The 26513-nt window shown below is 41.4% G+C and overlaps 1 protein-coding gene across 4 annotated transcripts in view; it reads left to right on the top strand.

Moving 5' to 3' along the window:
- PLCE1 (phospholipase C epsilon 1) overlaps positions 1 to 26513 on the top strand; it is a 346810-nt gene that overhangs the window by 265403 nt on the left and 54894 nt on the right. For 2 of the 4 annotated variants that reach the window (XM_050959258.1, XM_050959257.1), the window contains 12 exons: positions 759 to 921; positions 11301 to 11423; positions 11522 to 11658; positions 12425 to 12663; positions 13589 to 13650; positions 13745 to 13910; positions 18654 to 18761; positions 19481 to 19597; positions 19683 to 19841; positions 21302 to 21431; positions 23313 to 23354; positions 24662 to 24786. In XM_050959258.1, the coding sequence (XP_050815215.1) occupies positions 759 to 921; positions 11301 to 11423; positions 11522 to 11658; positions 12425 to 12663; positions 13589 to 13650; positions 13745 to 13910; positions 18654 to 18761; positions 19481 to 19597; positions 19683 to 19841; positions 21302 to 21431; positions 23313 to 23354; positions 24662 to 24786 (1571 nt within the window). The remainder of the gene's footprint in view (positions 1 to 758; positions 922 to 11300; positions 11424 to 11521; positions 11659 to 12424; positions 12664 to 13588; positions 13651 to 13744; positions 13911 to 18653; positions 18762 to 19480; positions 19598 to 19682; positions 19842 to 21301; positions 21432 to 23312; positions 23355 to 24661; positions 24787 to 26513) is intronic. The other 2 variants (XM_050959261.1, XM_050959260.1) reach the window with 1 other exon arrangement.

Here is a 26513-nt window from a genome sequence, read left to right as displayed (position 1 = left end):
CTCAGGTGCCAATTCAAGATATCTGCAGGGCCGCTACCTGGTCATCTATCTGCATGTTTACAACTCATTATGCGCTTACTCAGCAAGCCTGAGATGATGCTGGCTTCGGTAGAGCAGTGTTGCAAGCTGCACAATCGTGAACTCCGAGCCCACCTCCATGAATACTGCTTGTGAGTCATCTAGAATGGAATCGACATGACCAAGCACTTGAAGAAGAAAAAATGGTTACCTACCTTTTGTAACTGTTGTTCTTCAAGATGTGTTGCTCGTGTCCATTCCATTACCCACCCTCCTACCCCTCTGTTGACGTAGCCAACAGAAAGGAATTGAGAAGGTGTAGGGCCAGCAGTGCCTAACATACTGATGCATGAGTGTGGCACTCAGGAGGGCGCCAGAGGTGAACCTACCGATACCGCAAAAGCAAAAATCTCCGACAACTGTGCCCCTGGATGCATACACACCTAGAATGGAATCGACATGAGCAACACATCTCAAAGAACAACAGTTACAAAAAGTAGATAACGGGTTTTATTCTGTGATTGCTTTTCCAATGAATTTTCAATCATAAATACTATAATTATTAATTTTAGAGCGCTAACAAGACCTAATATTCATAAAATACTGTTCAAGATATGTTTTTGAGGGTACAAAACAAATTTAGAAATTCTTTGAGGTTTTACTCAGTTTTATTCAGTGATAGTATGTGAGTGTCGTGTAGAAATGATGCTAGTGATGCAAAATTTTGTTTTCTTTCATAGATCAGAATATCGTGATTAATGCCTCTGCCTCTAACACTCTGCCATCTAGAAGAGCTCATTCTCTGACTGCGTCTGGATCTCCTAGCATAGCACCTGGGGCATCTGCACCAGTCAGACCAGTCTCCTCTCCTGTAATGTCATCTTCAAGCAAGAGTCAGGCTAGGTAGGGACAAAATCTGTAATTTTTAAAGATCTAATTATTAACAGTATAAGTTCTGACTGAAGTGCTGTCCTAGATATATATAAGTGTGGAGCTTACCTTTTCCAGTTTTTGCATATTCCAGAGATCATCTGCACAGATTTTGGTCACAGATGCTCCATGTGTGTAACTGTCATTAACTGAAGTATTTCAGCTGTGTAAACTGAGTTACATAGGTGCCTTGCACAAGTTAGTTCAACCTCAAGGAGCATAAACCTGCACTAGGATTTCTGGTGGAAGTTGCCCTGTTTTGCCAGGAAATAATAGGGATATTGTCTGGAACCGTTCCTTTCCCGCACACTTCCCTCCTCTTTTTACCTGCAGTAGTTTTCAGTCCTATATTCAGTGCAGAAGGTCATGCTTTTGACTGTGCAGTGCCATGGTGTACTATCATGTGTTAATTCATTATTTTTATTTATGATTTATTTTATTACACCATAGGTGTGCACGGCATTTAACAGACATACAAGATGACAAAGTCCCTGCCATGGGGACCTTCCAGTCTAAATGAGACAGATAACACAATGAATAGTTTGGGTAGGGATGATAAGGAAGGAGGGAAAGACAACTGTAAACAGCATGAAAAGATCATTGCTGATATCTGTAGTGCAAAACTTGCTGCTTTTGCCTTGAAAGTCACTTTCTAAGACTTGCTTGTTCTCTTTACGTACAGTGGGCAGTTCTGCACTCCATCATGCAGGGCCAATGGGTGTATATATCATAATAAGATTTATCTCTACTATAACCCTTCTGCCCCTCTGAGTTGGCGGCAACAAGGGCCAGGTTCAGTATCCAGGGGTTCCGTTTCAGTAACACAATGCATAACCGGCTCGAGCCCCCACCCAGTGACCTGGGACACTTACATACCACACCCCCCGGGCGCCTCTAGGAGGCAGTACTTCCCCTCTCACAAGCACGGAGTCTGAGTGTAGCAAAATCTTTTTAATAAAGGAAGGAATCAGTGCGGCATCCCATTGGAGAAACACCACAAGCAGGGTTATAACACAAACCATAAACAAAAACCCACCTCCAAGTACGTTTGGCAATGTCCTTTTTCCCCTTAGGGTCTTAAGTCCAATCACCCCAAAGTCCAACAACCCAAAAGTCTCTGGTCAGTGCCACCCCAGAGTTCGAGAGTTTATCTGTAGAGGTCCCTCCCCCCAGCCTGGGTAGAAAGGGGCACCTTACGTGGTCTGGGGCCAACTGCCCTGCCTCTCCATGGGTTCTGCTTCCGCCTTCTCCATGAACTGCTCCACTTTACCAGCCGCTCCACTCTGCTCCTCCAGCCGTCCTCACAAACTGCTCTGCTCCACCAGCTGCTCTGCTCCATGAGCTGCTCCAGTTCTCCCTGCAAACTGCTCGGCTCCGCTCACTCTGTGGGCCGCTCCACCTGTCCCACAGCTACTCCGCTCTGCCAGCCGCTCTGCTCCACCAGCTGTCCCGTGATCTGCTCCAGCCATCCCCACAAACTGCTCCACTCTGCCAGCTGCTCTGTTCCACAGTATAGCTTCAGGCTCCCCCACTAGTTAGCACAGTACTCAGTGCTCTCAGCTCAGTGATTTCAGCTCTTTAGTGATTTCAGCTCTTAGTGATCTCAGCTCTTAGTAGGGGAGCCCCAGTGCTAGTGCACCATTAGCCCAAAGTGAGTTCAGCTCAGTAACCTGTATCTAGATTCTTGAGGGAATAAAAAAATCAACTCTGACATTCCACAGTGGAGAGAGGAGTGGGTGGAACTGGTGCTTCTGGCTCCACAAGGAGACTGCACCACCAGGCACAAATACCTATCCCCAGCCTCTCTCAATTCACTGGGTTTTGGAACCCATGTCCCTTGTCTAGCAAGTACCACTCAACTGAGGTTGAGTCATTTCTGTCACAAAGCAGTCCCACAGCTTGGCAGCCTGGGATGGGGTAGGCGTGCCTATGCAAATACACTCTCTGAAATTCTTTCCACCAGATGTCAGGGTAGAGCTCATCCTGACTCTGCTTACACTACTATATGGCTTTCATGTTCTATTTTTCAAAAAGGCTATAACAAATTTAGTTCACAGTACATTGAAAAAGCATCACAAATTGATGCCACAGCAGTTGCTTCCCAGTTTTGAAAATCTGTGTTATGTTTAATTTCATTTGCCAAAATAATTGATGTTCCGTATATGTAGAGCACCTGGAACTTTGTAATATTTCAGTGTGCCATTAATTTGGCACAAGCAAGAAAAATCTGTTGACTGTATTGTAGCATTCCACGATTCCATACTCATTTTGAGTTAAATCCTGAGGACCCATAACTCTCGCTAACTGTAGTGAGAAGTATGGATACTCAAGTATGTGTTCAACACTTCTCAAGATTTTGGGTGAGATTCTGTGCTGTACCTCTAAAGCTATGTCTACGCAGCAGTGTAAATCAATGATTAGCGAGACTCAAGTCAGCTGACCCATGTCAGGGAACTCTGGACTTCAGCATCTACATTGCATTTTAACCCTAGGTTAAGAATTTCCTGACCCATGATCGAATCTAGGGTTCTGGCAGTGCACAGACCCAAGTCAAAGTAAACATATACCAAAGTGCTTACTGTCCCTGCCCCCGCTCCATGTTGACACTCTAGCCCTAAGAACATGATGCACTGTGGGAAAACTCTACTGCCCACCCTGTTTCCTAATTGGCAGCACTATTGATGGGACTCAGATGCCCATAATATGTGCATAAGTACATAAATTGCATAACTAGCTCCTTTGGTGGCTGTCTCAGTGGAATGACTGCAGTTTGAGAAGGGTTTATACTGAATTACCATCTGATCTGATAGTTGGCTCTCCGCCTCTAGACTGAGTCACATTGGTGGGAAAATGCCCATGTGCACCTGTTCTCAGGATAATTAAGACATTAGTGTCCAGGGCTGTCAAACTATTAAAATGAAACCTTGCAATTTAATTTTTTTTAAATGGAATGTTCCATGATGGTGTTTTTGCCTGGGTTTTTTTTATTTATTTTTGTCTGTTAGTTTTGAAGTTTGACATAAAATGTAGGTTTCAGAGGAAAAAAACACACACCCCCCAGCTGCAAAGTAGTGAAGTGCATCCCCAGGTCTTGGGGTGCAGTGTGCTCCACCACCCCATGCGGATCCCTTATCTTTGTATAGGGTCAAATTCTGGAGTCCAGGTTTCAGTCCTTGCCCAGATATAAGTCTTACAGACTTCAACAGAAATGCTCATGAATAAGGCAAGCAGGATTTGATCCTGTGTATTATCTGTCGGGTTGAGAACCATCTCCAATAGCTCCCTCTCCTTGGCTAAAGAAAACTTTGCATTTCTCTGAATAGTATTCTTACTTTACTTTTTACTGTCCAGTATTCTTATTACTTGGCCAAAGCGCTTGGAGGGAGGGCTGGCTGGGTTGGAGGGTTGATTCAAAATTATTAAACAGAAAATTAGCATGGATATAAAAGCTGGGTTGTTTGTTTGTTTGTTTTTTTCAAATAAAGTATCAAAGCCTCAGTGACCCAAGTGGATATGGAAAAGTCATGTAACTGAGTCACTCAGCCCCATTTCCTACTCTTCCTCCTATCTGCTTCATGAGTGCCAAAATCCTGGCTCTGTGTGGACCATGGCAACTATATTTTAAACCTGAAAATTAATCCAGCTCAGAGCAGGATTAGCTGCCACTGAAACCAGACGTTACAACCCAGCTGGCAAAATGGCATCAACATCCTTTTAATTCCTTTTTCTCATTTAAGCTGGATTCCCTTTTTGCTTCAGTCAAAGATAGTATGTCCTGATGATCCTTTAATCCTGCCTCTGCCACAATGAGGGAGGCAGGGATAAGGGATCCCTAGGAGATTACAGAAAACTTTTGGGGCTGGCTCCCACTCACTGTCCTCTCAGTGCGCGCTTCCCATGTGCCCCTGCACACACAGCCCCAGTGTGTGCAGGAGGGCCCCAGGAGCAAGGGTCAGAGACTAGAGCAGGCACCAAGTGGCTGCCTTGCAGGGAGGTGGAGCAGCAGACCCCCTACATCCCGGTGGCTGGAAGTCGCCTGCTGCCTGTCAGCTTTGTTTCCTGCTTCGGGCAAGCTCCGCACAGCAGCGAGGAGGAGCTGGAGCCACCGCTGCAGGAGGCTGCGGGGAAGTTTTGGGGCTGGCTCCCACTCACCACCCTGACAGCACATGCAGCCGAGATGGCAGCCGAGGTGCTCCTGCACACACAGAACCAGGGGAGTGAGGCCAGAGAGCAGAGCGGGGACCAAACAGCTGCCCTGCAGGGAGTGGGAGCAGCTGAAGTGTCTGAGGTCATCTCTCCTCTGGCCATGCTGAGCAGGAATCTCTGCTGCTTCCCCTCCCTGCAGGGCAGCTGCTTGGTCCCCACTCCGCTCTCTGGCCCTTGCACCTGGGCCTCCCTGGGGTGCATGTGCCTGGTTGCCCTGTGTGCTCTGAAGGCAGTAAGTGGGAGCCAGCCCCAAAACTTCGCCGCAGTGAGGAGGAGCTGGAGCTGCCGCCGCTGCCACCATGTGAGGGCTGCAGGGAAGTTTTGGGGCTGGCTCCCACTTCCCACCCTGACAGTGCACACAACTTGGGTGCCTTTGCACATGTAGCCCCAGGGAGGGTCGGGGGGGCCCAGAAGCAAGGGCCAGAGAGCAGAGCGGAGACCAAGGAAATAGTAAGCCAGTAGTCTGACCAACTAAACTGGCATAGGATGAAAATGAGCATGACTAAGATTGCGGTCATCTGGGTGCCACAGAGAAACTGGACACAGAGATTAATGGAGTGAAACTAAACCTGACTGACCAGTTCAAGTACTTTGGTATCTGAGTCATGGAAGATGGCAAGCTTGAACATGAGATACAGTCGAGACTGGGGAGTTCTGGAAGAATATGGAATAACACCTCAGGGGCAGTGTATGATAAGCATATGCCACTGAGACTGAAAGCGCAACTAAACAGAACAATGATGTACCCCAAAATACTGTTTCGTGAGAAGCATTTGCAACAAAGAGATGGCAGGTTCAAAATGCCTACAAGCGTTTGAGATGAGATGTCTTCATGCCATAAGATGAATTACATGAATAGAGAGATTCTGAAATGAAAGTATTGGGATGGAAGTCAAAGTTCATGATGTGGCTGACAAAATCCAGGAAGCGCAACTTCACTGGTTTGGACACATGCAGAGGATAGACTCATAGACTCTAGGACTGGAAGGGACCTCGAGAGGTCATCGAGTCCAGTCCCCTGCCCTCATGGCAGGACCAAATACTGTCTAGACCATCCCTAATAGATATTTATCTAACCTACTCTTAAATATCTCCAGAGATGGAGATTCCACAACTTCCCTAGGCAATCTATTCCAGTGATTAACTACCCTGACAGTTAGGAACTTTTTCCTAATGTCCAATCTGAACCTCCCTTGCTGCAGTTTAAGTCCATTGCTTCTTGTTCTATCATTGGAGGCTAAGGTGAACAAGTTTTCTCCCTCCTCCTGATGACATCCTTTTAGATACCTGAAAACTGCTATCATGTCCCCTCTCAGTCTTCTCTTTTCCAAACTAAACAAACCTAATTCCTTCAGCCTTCCTTCATAGGTCATGTTCTCAAGACCTTTGAGGATGAATGAAGGGGACCTGGTGAAAACAGCATGGCAGAAGAAAGTGGTAGGAAAGAGACCCTGAGGAAAACTGAGGAAGCGTAGATGGACTGCACCAAACATGGTAAGCAGGTGAACTGTAGTATCACCTCAAACAGATGAAGGAGACTGATGCTGGCATGATGACCTGACCCCAGCTGATGGGATAAGAGGAAGATGAAGAAGAACTAATAACTTATACTGGATTATTTTTATTTTATTTCTCTCTGTTCTAAGTTTCTGGTTTACAATATATGCCCTAGGGACAAAAGAGCACAGTCAGCCATGGTCCAAGCAGGTGCAGCTCCAATGAAATCAATGATGTTGTGCCTACCTACACATGGCCCATCACATGGCTACTTGCTATGTATTTGACTCAACACTCCACAGTTTTCCAGTTTACAGCTTTGAAACTATCTAGTCCATCACAGAATTGCAGATGTCCATAGGAACTGAGGGCACTCAGGACCTTGCAGGATCAAGCCCTAAAATACTTTTGCTATGAGGATATAAAATATATTTGCTCAGATTCCCCCTAATTTACCCAAGATGAGTCAATGAGGGTTGCACAGGTGCAAGTGAAAGCAGAATTTGGCCTAATATGCCTCCAAAAAACCTATCCACCTGCTTTGGTTAGTAATTTTCATTTTGTTTGGCATTACTGTGCCAAGTACATTATGGCATGTAATGTGTTAATTAACATTTTTAATATCTCTCATAACATTTTTGCCAGACAATGAAAATAACTGAGAATAACAGAGAAAAAGTCTCCAGGCTCCAGAACATAGAATGAAATATGTAATCTAGAATGGAACATCAATGGCTATATTACTGTGTCATCTACATATAGCAGCTTCTCGCCTTTTCCGATTGGGATCTTCCTGCTCACATAGTCCAGCTATATGATAAATAACAGCAGACTTAGGGATGACCCCTGGTGCAATACGATTTTCACTTCAGAAAGACTTGTCATTCTAAAACATTTACATCACTTACATTACATTACATCATTTACTTCATTGTTTTAGGTGATCTGTATAGGGCATTGACCATAGTTATTAAATACTCAGACACTCCATGTTTCTTCAGCCCTGGTGAGAACATCCTTTTATCCACTTTATTGTATGCTTTTTCTGGGTTTATAAAAGCCCAGAAGTTACCTAGTACAAGTTATTATTATTATTTATACTACAACACAAATTACAAGTACAAACGTGTAATCTCATAAAAAAGAAATATCTGGTTAGTTTGACAATCTATATTTTCCATAGCACATGTTGATTGACATTAATTATATTACCCTCTTTTAATTTTTATTCATCAAGACCAATATCAACCGTTCCATAATTTTGCCCAGGATTGATGTCAAGGTGACAGGCCTATATTTATCCAGGTAATCCTGTTTATTCGTTTAAAATATTGGAACAACATTAATTTTCTGCCAGTCGTCTGGAACTTCCCCAGTGTTCCAAGACTTATTGAAAATCATCAGTAACAGTTCAGAGAACTTCTTGGACAGCTCTTTTAAAACTCTTGGATTTAAGTTATCTGGACCAGCTGAGTTAAAAATATCTAACTTTAGTAGCTGCTGTTCAACATCCTCTTGAGTTAGGCCTCAACTGGAGTATTGTGTCCAGTTCTGGGCACCGCATTTCAAGAAAGATGTGGAGAAATTGGAGAGGGTCCAGAGAAGAGCAACAAGAATGATTAAAGGTCTTGAGAACATGACCTATGAAGAAAGGCTGAAGGAATTAGATTTGTTTAGTTTGGAAAAGAGAAGACTGAGAGGGGACATGATAGCAGTTTTCAGGTATCTAAAAGGATGTCATCAGGAGGAGGGAGAAAACTTGTTCACCTTAGCCTCTAATGATAGAACAAGAAGCAATGGGCTTAAACTGCAGCAAGGGAGATTTAAGTTGGACGTTAGGAAAAAGTTCCTAACTGTCAGGGTAGTTAATCACTAGAATAGATTGCCTAGGGAAGTTGTGGAATCTCCATCTCTGGAGATATTTAAGAGTAGGTTAGATAAATGTCTTTTAGGGATGGTCTAGACAGTATTTGGTCCTGCCATGAGGGCAGGGGACTGGACTCGATGACCTCTCGAGGTCCCTTCCAGTCCTAGAGTCTATGAGTTGGAATGGAAAGTATTTCATCATCATCATCTAAATACATCATGTAAATTTTTCACAAATACAGAACAGAAGTATTTATTGAACACCTCTGCCTTTTTTAACACTTTTGACCACAGATTTCTCCTTATGTCCTTTTGCTTCCTTAATACAAATTAGAAGTTAGGAGAAAACTGATAAAAGTGTTAGCAGCTTCTCCTTTTTTCCATTTGTTATATATTGGGGTGTTTTGTTAGTCTCTAAGGTGCCACCAAGTACTCCTGTTCTTTTTGCAGATACAGACTAACGCGACTGCTACTCTGAAACCTATTATTATTATTTTATTATTTTATTATATAGCTGTTTTCATATCCCCTCTGAGCCAGGCTGTTTTTAACCAATGTAGCTGCCTTTCTCAATTGTTAGACTCTGGATTTTAGGCATCTAGTAACATGTTCTTAAACAGTTCTCAATTGTCTTTCACAATTTTCTGTTTTAATTCTTTCTCACAGCCTATTTGGTTCATAATTGTTTTCAGCTTGTGAAATTGGCCTTTTTAAAGCACCAGGTGTATATATATATATTATTGGTTTTGATTCTATTTGGACTTAATAAAAAGTAATCAAGTCACAATCATTTACGCCTAAGCAACCACTTATTTTTAGTACTGTGAACATTCCTCAACTCACACTCAGGAGGTTCTACTCTGCCTGCCCTTCCCTTAATCCATGTGGGTGAAGGAAGGAAGCCTGTGATACCTTGTTCTGTTGCGGTACCAAGGCCCAGACGTTTCACGAGCTTGATGCACCTTAAATCAGAACATGATAACGTTAGCTGACTACTGTAAGATTTGGCGCCTGCAGCCAAGTGTCATAAAAACAGTCTCCAGTTTGTTCCATCTTTGTCACGCCAGTGCAACCATAGAACTGAATGTTTATTTGAATGGTCAGAAGGAGAAGCATGAAATAGAACCAGTCTATCTAGGTGTGACCTTTAGACCGCACACTGAGTTACCATGCCCACCTGAAGAAGACAACAGCTAAAGTTAAGACGCTCAACAATCTTCTTAGCAAACTGGCAGGTTCATGGGGTGCTCATGCTCCAAGTTTGCAGACGTCAGCTCTTGCTACCTCATATTTGGTGGTGGAGTACTGAGCACCTGTTTGGAGTTGATCATCACACAGCAAACTGGTGGATATACAGTTATATGTCACCATGTGTATCATCCCCGGCACCCTGTGTCCGAGTCCACTCCCATGGCTTCCAGTTCTGAGCAATATTGTTCCTTCTCAAATCAGACGAGAGGTTGCCACTGGCAAGTTATTGGAGGAAGTACGCACCAACTCAAGTCTGCCACTGCTCAATGACCTTTTTAAACCACTAGCTGTATGTTTGCCATCAAGTCGCCCATTATGGTCACATCTGCCACGCCAGGATGTTAAGGCAGAAACACTTTGGTGAGAGGAATGGATATGTTATAATCCCCAACCAATCTCTCGTTGCTGACCCCACAGTTTGCCCGCTTGGGTTTGACCTGCCCTGTCACCAGTGGTCCCTGTTGAACAGGTTCTGGACTGAGCAAGGACTCTTCACAGCTAACCAGTATCGCTGGGGCTTTTGTGACAGCTCCTTGTGCAGCTGTGTTGCAACACAGACGATGATGCATGTTGTCGATGAATACCTGCTGACTAGGTTCAGCGGTGGCCTAGAAGAACTGCATCATGCCACTGAATATGCCATTGCTTGGCTAGATGACTATGCTCACGCTAAATAAATTTGAGGAGGAGGGTGTCCCAAATGGTAATTCTTCCTTACAAGAGATCAGGCCTGAATGGAAAAGTGGGGCAGCCATGGCTTAGTTTCTCTCTGTGCCACTGCTGATATTCCTGGCTGTTTCTTGGGAAGCCCAGGCTGCTTCTGGGGACTGGCTCCATCTCTGTTCCATCCATTCCATGTGACCAGGGAAATACGGGGTGGGGTGGGGGCGGCTAAAGCCTGTGTCACCTGCTGGAATTGGCAGGCAGGGAGCCCCCTACTGGGCATCTCCCTGCCTCACCAATGCACCCTGCTGTTGGAGATGTCCAAATGTGACACATTTATTTCCTGCATATAATCCAGAAAGAATAATTTATTTATTATGCTAGCATTATAACTAAGGAATTATGTAGGTTTCCAGCATGCTTCCCATTTTAATTGTCTTGCTGGTAAAATACTAAAAGCAAACTTCCTGTGATCCTCATAAACAGCAGGACATATTTCTTTTAGGCTTTGTGCTATTGCAATAGTAGGATTATTTTGTTAAGTGAAAAAAAAATAAAACTTGTTGTTTTGTGCCTATTTAAATTAGATTCTTCCATGCATGGAAAGTTTTCAATAGAATTTCTTTATTTGCCTTGGCAAAGTTTGCAGTGGTCTTTAGGGGAACGAGCGGCCAGTATGAAATACAGAATCAAAGTACAAACTCTGATTGCATCCACTAAGAAGTATTGTTTTATTTCCTTCTTTCAAATGTTGATAATAAATATATTAAAGAAAACCTAGAATAGACCTTTAGTGCAATGCTGCCTAATATTTCACAATCCGTGGAAGTTAAATGTAAGAAAATAACAGCAATCTCATTTTATTTTAGTACTTGGAGCAGTAGTAGCTGGCATGGCCGAGTCAAAGGAGGATTGAAGGGGTTTCAGAACTTTATGGTTTCCGATAGTAATATGAGTTTTGTTGAATTTGTAGAGCTCTTCAAGTCTTTCAGGTAAAATCTATTTGACTAATCACATTCATCACATCAAAGTTGGTAAAAATCTGTTTTAAGAAAAAAAGCACAAAGTGAATATTCTTTCTGTATCCTAGTGTTCGAAGCCGCAAGGATCTTAAAGACCTCTTTGATGTCTATGCTGTACCCTGCAATCGATCAGGTTCTGATTCTACTCCACTTTATACTAATCTGAAAATTGATGAGAACACCAGTGGACTCCAGCCTGATTTAGGTTTGTTAAATTTAATTTCAGCAAGAAAATAACACTTTAGAGAACTGAACTACTAATCCTGCTGAAGTGGGGGGCAGAATCAGCTTACAATTGACAGTGAGTTAGAACCTTAACTAAAGGGTCACTACCATAATAACAGTTCATCATATTCCATCCATACACAACTGACTTAACTAATTTTAAGAAGCTTAACACATTCAGAAAGTTGTATTTCACATAAGACTTACCAAAAGTGAATTTTATATATATATACACTTCTACCCTGATATAACATTGTTCTCAGGAGCCAAAAAATCTTACCATGTTATAGGTGAAACCACGTTATAGAGCCCCGCCCCCTCGGACCACTGCTTTACCGGGTTATATCCGAATTCATGTTATATTGGGTCATGTTATATCGGGGTAGAGGTGTGTGTGTGTGTATATATATATTGTGTGTGTGTGTGTGTGTGTATAAAATACGTCTCAGAATGAAAACTTCATGTATGGTCAAGTCAGTAATAAAGAGCCAAATCCTGAAGAACTCGGTCAACTCTCAAAGAAAGAGTTCCACTGATGTAAATAGGAATCTTGCCTGACTAAGTCTTGGCTAAGAATTTCAGGAGTTGATCCATAGTTATTGAAAATTGATTTTTTCCAGTGAATACAATTTTAATTCCTTTGAATAATTCAGAGTAGTATGAATAATAGAATAGTACTTGCCTAATTTATCTCCAAGTGATAAAATGAAACTCCTCAAATATTTATGTTCATATTTATGTTTTAGATTTATTGACCAGGAATGTATCAGATCTGGGTTTGTTCATTAATAGTAGACAGCAACTATCAGAGAACCAGAGACAGATATCTGATGCCATTGCTGCTGCTAGCATTGTAACTAATGGTACTGGAGTAGAAAGCACATCACTGGGAATATTTGGAGTGGGCATCCAGCAACTCAATGACTTCTTAGTGAATTGCCAAGGTGAACACTGCACCTACGATGAAATCCTCAGTATTATCCAGGTCTGTAATATAAACATTTTGCAATGCATCTATTCATTCTATAGGGGTTTTTGTTTCCTCCATTTTTTTCCCTGCATGTGTTCTTTCTCTGGCCAGTCTCCAGAACAGTACCTACTGTATCACCTATATGGAGATTGGATTTCCTCCTTTGGAACCACTGCCAATTCTGTTCCCTCAGTTTGCAAGAAACTTCTCTAAACACAGTGTACCCAATAGTCCTATTCCATGAGATCACTGTTTCATTTCTATAATGTGTCTTACCTCCATTTAATATGGACAAAATTATCCAAGTTGAGTTTTGTGTCCATTGTGTTATAAAAATTAAATGTCTAGCTACCATAATGTAAATTTTGAGTCCTTTTTATTTTTGTCTTATGTAATCCAAAACTAAGTCCGTACTCTACAGGGTTTAACAAAACTGTCAAAACATTTTGAACAGTTCAGATGTTAGGCAAGTATGTGCAATATACAGTACATTTACAGCAAGGTTAAAAAATTAGGCTGTCTAGGGGAATTTCAGAATGACACTTCATTTTTCTATATGGTTTTTATACAAGTTGATGTGTTGTTGAACACTGGTAAATAAATACAAATAGTTATTTCCTTTTAGATGATGGCACTGAGTATTATATATAAGAATAAGAACATGCATGATTTTAAATAATAATTTAGATCAACATTCTATATTTGTAAGCTCTGCAATATTATTAATTTTATATATTTAGTGACTTTGCTAACTCCTATAACTATTATCAATATAGTGAAGACACTTCTGAATTCAGACTGCATATGGTTTCCAAGTGCCAGCTCATTAGTTTGATGTACAAATTACACTATAAAAAATGAATTAAAGCCTTTTACCTAAAGCATGTGATACATGTTTCTTTTTATAAAAATAATGTTATTCTCTTACTGTTTCTTACAGAAATTTGAACCCAGCGTCAATATGTGCCAGCAGGGACTTCTGTCATTTGAAGGATTTGCAAGGTAATTAGCCACATATGAAGTTAACATACATGTGATGTTATTTTTGCGCATTTTGCTAAATATTCATCACAGACTATTATTTCTGCACCTTTAGGTTTTTGATGGATAAAGACAATTTTGCCTCAAAAAATGACGAGTCACAAGAGAATATTGAAGAGTTACAGCTACCGCTGTCATATTATTACATTGAGTCTTCACACAATACATACCTCACAGGCCATCAGCTTAAAGGAGAATCGTCAGTAGAGCTTTACAGCCAGGTATGCAGAGTTAGATCATTGCATAGTTTTCAGCATGAACTTGTTTGTTTAACTAAGAAGTCACGCAGACATGGCCTTTTTGCTTTGAAAACCCAAATGTTCTGAGCCCCTGCTTGTAAAATGTAGGAAAACATGATGTGTGGGAAAGCTGCCTGTGTGCACAGTTGTGTTCAAATGCTTTTACTAAGGCAAAAAATGGGTTTAGTTTGAGAATCATAGCATTTAGACACTAGTCATTCTGACCTAACTTACTAAAATTAGACTTTCCCACAGGAAAGACTGATCTAATATGTTAGTTTATTTAAATGTCAAAAACACCATTCAGATATTGTACATTGTACTGAAAAGACAAATTTCTAATGAAAACATCACTCCTGACAGTATACTTCTAGGAATATTATACTATGTCTCTGACCCTGTGTCTAATTGGTGACAAACCTGAAAAGAATGATTTCTCTCTCTGGGTTTTGGGTCTATATTTTTGATATGTGTATTCAACAAATGTTACAGAAAACCTCAAACTTCCTGTGATTGGGATTATTATTACTCACCATGTTAAAGAGAAATCCATTGAAGTGTGACAGGCTCACAAAAGGTCTTCTGTATACTTCAGCCCTTTGTTTATGTGTTGGGAGGTGGGGAGGTGGACTGTGTGTGAGAAAGCCATGAGTAAAGTGGCTGCATAGTGGTGCTGTGGAGTAGGTTTCTGTGACAGACTCACACAGGATGGCAGTGTTGGGGGAGGTAGGATAGGGATCCATTGTCCTTAACACCCAAAGTGATGTGAAAGAGCTGCAGGCACTCTTTCAGCAGCCCGTAAGCTAAAATAATGGTCCATAAGGTGAAATGGGAACACTATTGCAGCCCTGTTCTCCAGGGTGAGGTTAGGGTGCCCCCTCCACTGACATAACTGGAGTAATAGTAATAGGATGAAATTTAATAGTGAAAAGTGCCAGGTTATGCATTTAGGGATTAATAACAAGAATTTTGGTTATAAATTGGGGATACATCAGTTGGAAATAACAGAGGAGGAGAAGGACCTCGGAGTATTGGTTGATCACAGGATGACTATGAGCCACCAGTGTGATATGGCCGTTATAAAAGCTAATGCTGTCTTGGGATGCATCAGGCCAGGTATTTCCAGTAAAGATAAGGAGGTGTTAGTACCGTTATACAAGGCACTGGGGAGACCTCATCTGGAATATTGTGTGCAGTTCTGGTCTCCCATGTTTAAGAATGATGAATTCAAACTGGAACAGGGGCAGAGAAAGGCTACTAGAATGATCTGAGGAATGGAAAACCTATCATCTGAAAGGAGACTCAAAGAGCTTGGCTTGTTTAGCCTAGCCAAAAGAAGGTTGAGGGGGGATATGATTGCTCTTTATAAATATATCAGAGGGATAAATATCAAGGAGAGAGAGGAATTATTTAAGCTTAGTACCAGTGTAGACACAAGAACAAATGGATATAAACTGGACACTAGGAAGTTTAGACTTGAAATTAGATGAAGGTTTCTAACCATTAGAGGAGTGAAGTTCTGGAACAGCCTTCCAAGGGGAGTAGTGGGGGCAAAAGACATATCTGGCTTCAAGAATAAGCTTGATAAGTTTATGGAAGGGATGGTATGATGGGATAGCCTAATTTTGGCAATTAATTCATCTTTGATTATTAGCAGATAAATATGCCCAATGGTCTGTGATGGGATGTTAGATGGGGTGGGATCTGAGTTACTACAGAGAATTCTTTCCTGGGTGCTAGCTGGTGAGTCTTGCCCACATGCTCAGGATTTAACTGATCGCATATTAGGGGTCGAGAAGGAATTTTCTTCCAGGACAGATTGGCAGAGGCCCTGGAGGTTTTTCACCTTCCTCTGCAGCGTGGGGCCTGGGTCACTTGCTGGAGGATTTCCTGCACCTTGAGGTCTTTAAACCATGATTTGAGGACTTCAGTAACTCAGACATAGGTTAGGGGTTTGTTACAGGAGTGAGTGGGTGAGATTCTGTGGCCTGCATTGTGCAGGAGGTCAGACTAGATGATCATAAAGGTCCCTTCTGACCTTAAAGTCTGAGTCTATAATGTACTTCCATTGTCTAAGGCTCTGAGCAGGATAAGTGAATTTCATCCTAATCATATATGTACTTTACCTGAAGTTATACTGATTCCAGAAAGCTTTATTTCCAATAAAAAGTTATAGTCCAGAAGGCTCTCTTGCAGTGGCCCTCCTCCATCCTGGAGAAAATATCTGTTTAGATATCCACCTGCTTCTGCAGTCAGGAAGATGTAAATATTTCTCACCCAGTGTAAGCTCCTGGCCCTTCAAGGGACACTTTTTGCAACTGTGATAGGGTGTCTTGCCCTTGTGGGTTTGAGAATCTGGGGCTAGCCAATCCTGGTAAGAGGCAAACCTGGGTTGAATCAGGTGATTCTTTATAAAGGTTGACAGATGGCTACAGTGAAGGGGGAAGCTCAGGGAACTGCAGAAAGAAATGAAGGCAGTCAGGCTTCTGCAGTGACGACCTTGATACCAGGGGGTTTGGAAGTCAGAGACATAAGATTCCAGCAAAGTAGGGCCTGGGGTGGCCTGCTAAAGCAGGAGAAGCCTAGGCAAGAAGGCCTGGTAATAGGGTGAATTGGAGACTGCTGTGAGTGAGCAAGCTCCTGCAGAAAGACCTGGGACATGGGGTTTCCCTACTGAGGGTGTGTCTAGTCAGCAGAAAAAGACCCACAGCAATAAGTCTTGGAGCCCCCGTCAACTGAAACTCAGTGAGGGGGAAGGGTCTCAGACCCTAGGCTCCCGCTGGAGCCCAAATGTCTACACTGCTATTTTTAGCCCCATAATGCAAGGCCGAGTCAGTTAACCTGGGCTCTGAAACTTGCTAATGTGGGGTTTTGTTTTGTTTTGTGTGTAGTTGTAGCCCAAGACTACAGGCAGGAAAAGTCTGGGAGTGACCTGACGAAGGTAAAAGTGATGCACTGTGTTTTCAGATTTTGAGTTTTATCTTGGAGATTTATTTATGTGAGTAAACTCGAACCCCCATAGAAGGGTGATGAATGGACAAGAAAGCCTTGTGTAGAGTTCGTTTAAGAAGACTTTTGAGGGAGAAATTGTTATCAGAGCATCACAGAGGTACCCTGGGGCTAGGGTTGTCAACTTTCTAATTTCAGAAAACCAAACACCCTCACCCCGACCCTTCCCTGAGGCCCTACCCCGCTCCTTCATCTCCCCTCCTCCAATGCTCACTCCCCCAGCCCCCCGGTCACTTGCTTATTTTCACCAGGCTGGGGAAAGGGATTGGGATGTGGCAGGGGGTGAGGGCTCTAGGGTGGGGGTGAGGGGTTTGGAGTGTAGGAGGGGGCTCCAGACTGGGTCAAATTGATTCAGAGTGTGCTCCGAGCTGTGGCAGTGGGTTGGGGCATGGGAGGAGGTTCAGGGTGTGGGCTCCGGGCAACTCTGCCTGGTGTGGTTTGCAGGAGCTCCAGCAGGTGCTTTTGTCAGGCGGCCCCTTAAATAGCAGATGCACCAGTGCTGCCTTGGTTTTTCCTGGATCTCAGAGGCTGTTCTGTTTGCCATGAATCCTGGACACATGGCTCGGCCAGCGCACCGAGGACAAAAGTTTTTCTTCTTTTCTGGAATGCGGGGCAGGGGAATGCTGCACCCCAGCATAGCCCAAATCACAGCAGCTCTAGGGAGAGCGCTGCTGCAGGCCCCCTCCATCTCTCCCCACTGTATGCAGTGACTCCCCAGCCTGGCCGTTGGCTGGGGCCTCCCTGCCCAACTGCTGCCCGACCCGGCTGGGACCCATTCCCTGAGAGAGCAGCCCCAGGCTTCTGCACAGCCCATTCACCCCTGGGAGGAGACTTATCAGCTGACAGCCCCTTACCTGCTAGTCGCATGGTCCCGAGACAAGCCCGGCGCAGCAGCCCCCGTAGAGTGGGGTACTGGGCCTAGGGCAGGCAGTGGCAGCTTACCCTGACCCCCTTCCCTGCCGCCGGCTGCATGCAGGCCCTGGGGAGCCGGAGCTGCTCCTCTCTCCGCTCCTGCCAGCCGGGGAACAGCAGGCCAGGCAGGGAGGGGGCTGAAGGTACTTCCTAAAGGCCACAATGCCCACTCTGCAGGGATTCCTTGGCTGTCACGGTGGCTGCTGCCTAGGGTTAACCCTGCTGGTCTCAGCCTGCAGCTGGATGCCTTTCCTAGCCCTTCCACTGGGATCCGCCCTCTGCCCACGAGCTCCACAGAAAGAGCTGCTGCAGGCCCCCTCCTCACCTGCTGCCGCTGTCTGGACTTTTAATGGCCCGGTTAGCAGTACTGACCGGAGCCACCAGGTCCCTTTTCGACCTGGCATTCTGATCGAAAACTGGATGCCTGGCTTCCTACCTGAGGCATGAGGGGCCACATTGGGAGGCAGCTGACCCCACTCAGCAACCAAATTCCCATTCTCTCTGCCTCCAGCAGCAATGCTGGTAGCTTCTGAAATTTCTTTCTATTTCTAATAGGAACCTTTCTTTTTAATTCTTGCTTTCTAATATTCTTCATTTTCCTGCTTCTCTCTCTCTCTCTCTCTCTCTCTGTGGGATCCAATTGTTTGGGAGAGTAGCTTCCATGGTTTTCTTTCACACCACAATAAAGTAGCTTTCATGGGCAGCAACTTCCTCCAGCTGCCATTTAGCACTGCACCCCTTTTTCTCTCTTTGTTTTTGTACAGTTGCTGTTCACATGGGATCTATTATTCATTTGTGTTACAGGTTCTCTTACAAGGCTGTAGGAGTGTGGAATTAGACTGCTGGGATGGTGATGATGGGATGCCTATCATTTATCATGGACATACACTCACTACTAAGATTCCTTTTAAGGTATATTGACAATTTCTTGCAGAAAGTAGAAATTAATCAGTAAAGAAATTTAATAACTTGTTCACTTCTAGAAAAAAACAAGTCACTAAGTGTTTGTGTACACAGCAATTAGACTGTGGCTGGCCTATGCCAGTGATGTGGGCTTGTGGGGCTCATGCTAAAGGGGCTGTTTAACTGCAGAGTAAACATTCAGGTTTGGGCTGCAGCCTGAGCTGTGGGACCCTCCCACCTCGCAGGGTCCTGGGACCTAGGCCTCAGCGTGTGGATATGTCTACATTGCACATGGGAGCATTCTTCCCAACACGGGTAGACAGATACACGCTAGCATTGTTCAAGCTATCACACTAGAAATAGAAGAGTAGCCGGGGGTAGCACGGGCAGCAGCTTGAGCTAGCCACCTGAGTACAAATGTGCCTGGACCCTCAGGTACGCAGTCAGATGACTAGGCCAAGCTGCAGCCCAGACAATCTCAGCTACACTGCTATGTTTACTGTGTGTTAGCTCAAGCAAGGCTAGTGTCTGTCTGTCTGCCCGTGCTGGAAAGCACAATTTCGGATACAGTGCAGACAACCCTAAATGGAATAGCAACAGACAATATAAAGTCATATTGTATTTTGAATCATGGAATCAATACTCGGAAATAATCAACTATAAATATTTTATGCTTTTCAAATTAGAGAATTGTAACTCTTGTAACATTTACATTTCGGTTCTTATAGGATGTAGCTGAAGCTATTGATCGCAGTGCCTTTATCACCTCTGATATGCCAATCATCATATCTATAGAGAACCACTGTTCATTGCTTCAGCAACGCAAGATGGCTGAAATTTTTAAGGTTAGTCATAGTGTATTATATTATTCAAAGTGCATGGCTGGGGATTTTGTTTTTCATGATATCTCACTTATTCTCAATATTTCAGAATGTATTTGGAGATAAGCTGGTAACTAAGTTTTTATTTGAGAGTGACTTCTCTGATGAGCCAATGCTCCCTTCACCGGACCAACTGAGAAGAAAAGTGCTGCTGAAAAACAAAAAACTCAAAGCCCATCAAACTCCAGTGGATATTTTAAAACAGAAGGTAAATTATTTCCCTAACAAACATTCTGAGATTTAAGTTGTGGTTTAGAAAAAGCAATAGTAGTTAAAGTTTTGCCAATTTAACATGGACAACAGAACCAGTCTAATGGACATCGTGGATTATATAGCAACATAATATAAATATATAAAATAAAAATATAATTACAAAAGTACTTGGTTTATTTTCATGGGGTTTTTTTTTTGTTTTAATTATGATATGTAGTAAACACAATGTAGTATATTTGGTAAAAGTAATGTAGTTTTACCAAACACTTTGCTATTAAATGTTTGCTCAGAAATGGGGAGAAGCCACCCCAAGGTTTTTTTGTGTGTGCATTTTGTTTTGTTATACTTCGTTATCTTTTTGGATTTAGCAAAGTTCTGCTGTATTTTTACCATATTCAAGCCAGGTGCCTTAAACAAATGTTTTTTTTCGCTTGTTACCAATTCATTTTATTTCATGGCAGAATTTTACCATTTTTATTATACTATATTTCCATATGGTAGGTAGAAAATTTTCCTGAAATATGTGACATCTGGTGACATCTCCACCATCTTTTAATTTTTGCAGTGGATGAAATGCTCTTACAGAAGTTGGAATCTTCTCTTTACAAGGAAATCTAGTGCCATGTGGGCAACAACAATGCAAACTTCCTTTACATTACAGTCCCTTTTATTTTAATCTATACAGCTCTGCCCTTCCTTCATTTTTTCCACAGGGACTAAACAGTAACTGTGTTCCAGTTACCAACGGCTTGGAATTAATGGCAAACATCCCATGTAGTGAAATGGATTATTTATTGGGAACTGGACTTTTTCAAAAGTGTGATCTTATCTATAGATCCACAATGGCTCCCTTTTCACTTTGGGTAAATGTAATCCCAGTAAATAATCCAAAAAGCTGGACAATTTTATATATATATATATATGATTCCCAGTCAGATCTTCCTTGAAATTTTAGTTTATTAACAACTCCTGTGATGCAGGTATCAATGTTACATGGATTTTCAGAGGTTAGAGGAGGAGATTTAAGCCCATCATGGAATCACAGTTAACAGTAAATAAACTATTTTGGGAGATGGGAGGAATTTTTGGGCTTCTATACAAAGGAAAGTTTCACCAGTTAACTACTATAGTTAAACCACTAACTCCCCGTATGTTTTTTGTATATTTTTGTTTTGTCTAAACTGCTTCCAAAGTGCCTTAAACTAAACCATAAACTCTTATATTGGACTAACAATGGGCACATGGGGATTTATACCTGTGTAACTACAGATATTTAAATTCACTCTTCACTTTTTACTGGTATAACTTTCCCATGTAGACAATCCTTTAGAATAGCTATTTTTCCTCCTATAAAAACAGGACACTGAACAGATACCTATGAATAAGAATATTATAAATAGAACTTTTTTGCTGTTTAAATATGTGAGTGCTTTAAAAATTATTTAAACGCTGTAGGCTCATCAGCTGGCATACATGCAAGCCCAGGCCAGTAATGGTGGCAATGCTGGTAATCCCACCACTAATAATGAAGAGGAGGAGGATGAAGAGGATGAATATGACTACGACTATGAATCTCTCTCTGATGGTAAAGAAATATAGTTATTACCATGCTGTATTTAGAGAATTCTTGGTTTATAAAGTTTCTCCATACTTATGACTGACTTTAACTGTTTAAATTTGTTTCAGTTAGAATAGATCAAACAAGATGTAGTGAGACATTTGCATGAGAAAATTAGGTTGTACCACTTTTTATGTATTTGTTACTGTATAATCTAGTGTCACTTATAATGAGTGATAACTTATATTCATTCTAAATTACATCAAAATAATAGTGTATATAAATGAATTACAAAGAACTATATTTTACATAAACCCTGTTTTCTTTGAGGGTTTTAACACCTCAGAGTTCATGCATTCTTCATATTAATTCCTTTTCCCTAAGGGCCGAAGAGTGGCCTGGCTTGTGCAGTGGTATAAGGAGGTAACGGGGCATAAGGCACTCCCTTACCGTCGTGCCATGTGCTTCATAGATAGTAGCACAGGAGGGGAAGCAAGCTTTGCAGAGCCACTACAACTCAGGGCCTACACAAACTGGCAGGGAGTGAGCAGATCCTTGGCTCCCTCTCCCAAGAGCTCCTGCTAGCATAGATGCACCTGGGTGTCTGGTAGCCTACGTTGCACTGGGCTAGGCCTGGCACAGTTTGCTCCCTCACTAGAGCAGTGGGGAAATTGTGAAGGAGATTTTGACTCTTCCTGGACTGCTCATGGGGCCGGACCACATCACAGAGGCACTTGTTCAGGTCAGATCTTATAGTTACAATGTAGCCCTAAGTGTCCATATATGTTTGCAAGCATGCCATTGCTGTTGTTAGTAAGTTAAACTAGTGATTTTTGTGCTAAGAGTTAAATCATGTTGCCAACATTCAAACAATTTTTCAGGGACAGTATTCAGAACAGGTGCAGAACATCCTTCTACTGAGCGCAGCATATATACTTGCAGTTTGGGGCCTGGACATGTTCCTGAAGTCATCAGTGAAGTTACACTAGAAATGAATTGGCCCAAGACATTCAAAAGTGATGTTAGTTTCATAACTGATAACTGTCAGAAAATGCGTCATGTGAAGATACATCACAACTGGTAGCCAAATTCATACTACCCAGAGACATGGCAAAAGAATAAAACATTTCATTAATTAAAACTTAAGACCAAATAGTGCCTGACCTTTACACAGGTGACCAAGTTTATGAAAGGCACAAAGCTCAGCACTTCCTGTAGTGCCAGACTTGTGTTTAAGTGGCACAGCGAAACCTTTCACAAATGAAATTTATTTTGTTTTTCTGTTGGTGATGATGAAATTAACAAAATAAAATTTAATAAGGAGACTTAATGACTGCTGCTGATTTTTCTAAGATAAATATGAAAGTGGGTCAGATTTTGGTGCCTGCTTCACCGGCTTTGTGCTGTTCCAGTAGCACAAGATGGCTGGAAAGACTACTTAATTGTCTACCTGAAGATTCTTCTACAGAGGGAGAATCTTCAGGTGGCATAGATGAAAATATGCTGTTCCAAGTACAGATGTTTCTTACACATTGGCCAGGAAGAAATTACAGGTTGCCCACTGTAAATTGTACTTGAAACATGTTCCATTAGGAGAAGACTGGAAAAATCTGAAATCAACAAACAATTGTGCACAGTGCAGTACAAAAAGTAACTTGTGGCATGCTTTACTGCTTTAATAAAATGGTTACACTGTTTGTTTTAACTATTATAATATTTGGCAGAACTAATCTAAATAATAATCATCTGAAAACTTTAGGAGATTTCAGTTTTATTTTCCTTTAACAATGCTGTTGTTTTGCATAATGCTCATAGTTTTAAAATTGACACTTAATTTTCATTTTTTTTCTGGCTATATTTCTTAATTTCCTTCACTCTTATCCCCTTTCTGACTCTGTTTTCCTGTAGCTGATGTCCTTAATGCTTCTCCTGCTCCTAACAGCCAGGAAGGTAAAAGCCATTTGGTTGAGCATTTTAACTGCATGAATTTCAGCACTGTGTCTCCAACTTGTTAAAAGTATGTAGTGTAAATATATGGTATCTCCTTTGTATTAATTGAAAATGCATTCAAATGGTGTCATTATGCCTTATTTACTGGTCAGGTATCATTGGAAAGCTGCATATGAAACACTGGTTATTCATAAAGATACTGTGGTCCAAAAATATATATATATATAATAAGCTACTGAGACATTTAGAAAGTTTTATTTATTTACACACACACACACACACACACACACACACACACACACACACACACACACACACACACACACACACACACACACACACACACACACACACACACACACTGTATAGAGAGCCAGAGTAAACAAAAAATGTTTCCCATTGTGGCAGTTTTTCCATTCTTATAAATCACTCTAATTTGGGGGGGCCAGTCAGGGTAAGTCTCTAGCACAGGAGTCGGCAACCTTTCAGAAGTGGTGTGCCGAGTCTTCATTTATTCACTCTAATTTAAGGTTTCACGTGCCAGTAATACATTTTAACGTTTTTAGATCTCTTTCTATAAGTCTATAATATGTAACTAAACTACATTGTATGTAAAATAAATAAGGTTTTTAAAATGTTTAAGAAGTTTAATTTAAAATTAAATTAAAATGCAGAGCCCCCCCGGACCGGTGACCAGGACCCAGGCAGTATGAGTGCCACTGAAAATCAGCTCGCCTGCCGCCTTCGGCACACGTGCTATAGGTTGCCTACTCCTGCTCTAGCACGTACATGAGGCATTCTTTTTAATGGAGAAGAATGCCTCAAGCATATAGGAAGTGTGTATATATGGAGTGGGGGCAGCATGAGAATCAAAGTCTGAAATGTGAAGATACTTTTTAAAATTACTGATTACTGACTAAACTATATTAACTGATAAACTTCAAGAATAATACCTCTTAAATACTTTTGATGGCAAGCCTTTGTTTCTTGATTTGCCAAAGAGAACGTGGAAATATTTTAACTCATATTTATTAAATGATTTTCTGGTTTTAATATCTACTGAACAAAAAAGACAGTGTAGAAGGTTTCATCGAAGAGCCATATGCTAACAAGAATCAATCCTTATTCTTAAAAAAGAATATTACCAATGAAGGGGAAATGGTTTAACCAGTAAATAAGTTATTTTTGCCAGTTGGTTATTCAGACATGTAACTAGGTGCTTTATCCAAAACAACTTGTAGTTGAAATAAAATTTGCAATTAATTCTTGGCCTGCATATTGTTTATCTAAAATCAATTAATTTCTAGATAACATTCTGGAAGACCGACCTGAGACTAAATCATCCAGTGATAAACTGCAATTTGAATATAATGAAGAAACTGCCAAGAGAATAAAGAAGACCGATTGCATTACTTATAACAATAAAGGAAAGGTAATACTTTTTTTTCCCTCTCCCCCAAACCTTTTGACATGGATCCAGCTTCAGAAGGATTTGATTTGCTCAGATGACTGAACCAACACATGGCAAATGCACTTTAATGTAAACAAATAGCTGGAAGCAGGGAACCATCCTAGGGAAGATAAGGTAAATGCAACAAGCATCCAGGTCAGGGAAAAGGATTCAGAGTTTATTGTGGACATAACATTGAACTCATTAGACCAGTATGCAACAGCAATAAAAATAGGCAAAGAAATTTATAGGCTGTGAGCCAATGCCTACTGAAGTCAATGGGAGTCTTTACACTGGCTTTAATGGGCATCAGATCAAGTCCCTAACCTTACTAGTAGAGAAAAATAATATAAAACAAAAGAGTTTACTTTAATGGAAGGTTGTTGTTAAATTCCATCTGGATAATCTACACAGTCTTGGTTGGTTGTACTGTAGGTGGGAATATATTATTTATTAACTCATTAGCATGTGGTGGCAAACTGACCTAATAAAAAACTCTAAAATTTTAAAAAGATTGCTAAAGTTCATAAAAGGAAAAGGTTTCAAAAACATAATCTAAACAGCAGTGGATGAGTTCTGTTCTCAGTGAGGCTGTCCCCTGCTACATCCCTGCCCACTGCAGGAGACAGCCATGCTGCACCAGAGGCAGAGAGATGTCAGGAAGCATACTGTGACTCAGTCGCAGTGGTTCCTTGGTCAGCTCCTGGCCAACACTGCTATTATGGATTGAGAGTAAATTCTTAGTCGGGCTCATATCTAGCAATGAAGTACAGCGTCTATTCACAATTATAGTAATTCACTCTTGTTTCAAATTCTGTTGATGCAGTTTAAGCTTCCCTGCCCTTGCTCTTTATAAAAGACTGTCCGTCTCACTATCAGAATTATACAAGTCTTGATTTTCTGTGATTATGCTCTATATGTGTAGTGCTATAACTGATGTTTGTGAAAGTAAGTTGAGTTTTTATATAAAAAGCAATTGTTGATAAATACCATATGGTTTTGCAGAGTACTTAACTGCAGCTCATAAAGTTTATGCTTTATCTTCTTGACTTTCGTAATTCCATGGAACACACGCTGTTTATCAGATTTGAGGATTACTTTTTTTCCAAACCCAGGCAATTTACCAGATATTATTGTACTTCACTGTGAACTCATTTTTGACACGCACTCCTCATGACATATGCAAAATGCTGGGCTCATCAGAACATTTTTCCAGGCTCGGGTGCACTGTATACTGACTCCATCTTTACTGTTTCCATTTAGTTCAGTGGGAGTTCTGTGAACAGAACAAAGACAAAATATGGCCCACTGTGCACAATGCATTTAAGAAAACCAATAAGTGTATCACTATAATTATTTAAAACGATAGTTTTCGTAGTAGAGTTTTTCCTGAAAGGTATATCTTATACTGTTTTAAATCAGGATAATACGGATTTATTTAGAACAGATCTGAGCAATCTTTTTTATTAAGGATCCAGGTTTATGTGAGTTTTGTGTTGTTAATCAGTAATAATTAGATCATAATGTATTTTATACATATCTTAATGGTATGAGATACATAGAGAAATCCACACTTAGTATATTCCTGCATGGTATTGAATATCATGAATTTCTATGTGCATCTTTTTCTTTCAATCTAAAGTGAAAACACCACCAATTAATAACTTTTTTCAAAAATTGATTTTAAAAAATAAACACTGGAAAACAAA

Source organism: Gopherus flavomarginatus, chromosome 6, assembly GCF_025201925.1.
Source record: "Gopherus flavomarginatus isolate rGopFla2 chromosome 6, rGopFla2.mat.asm, whole genome shotgun sequence".
NCBI lineage: Eukaryota > Metazoa > Chordata > Testudines > Testudinidae > Gopherus > Gopherus flavomarginatus.
The sequence above is the reverse complement of the archived record's forward strand: the minus strand, read 5'-3'. Positions and strand labels throughout refer to the sequence as shown.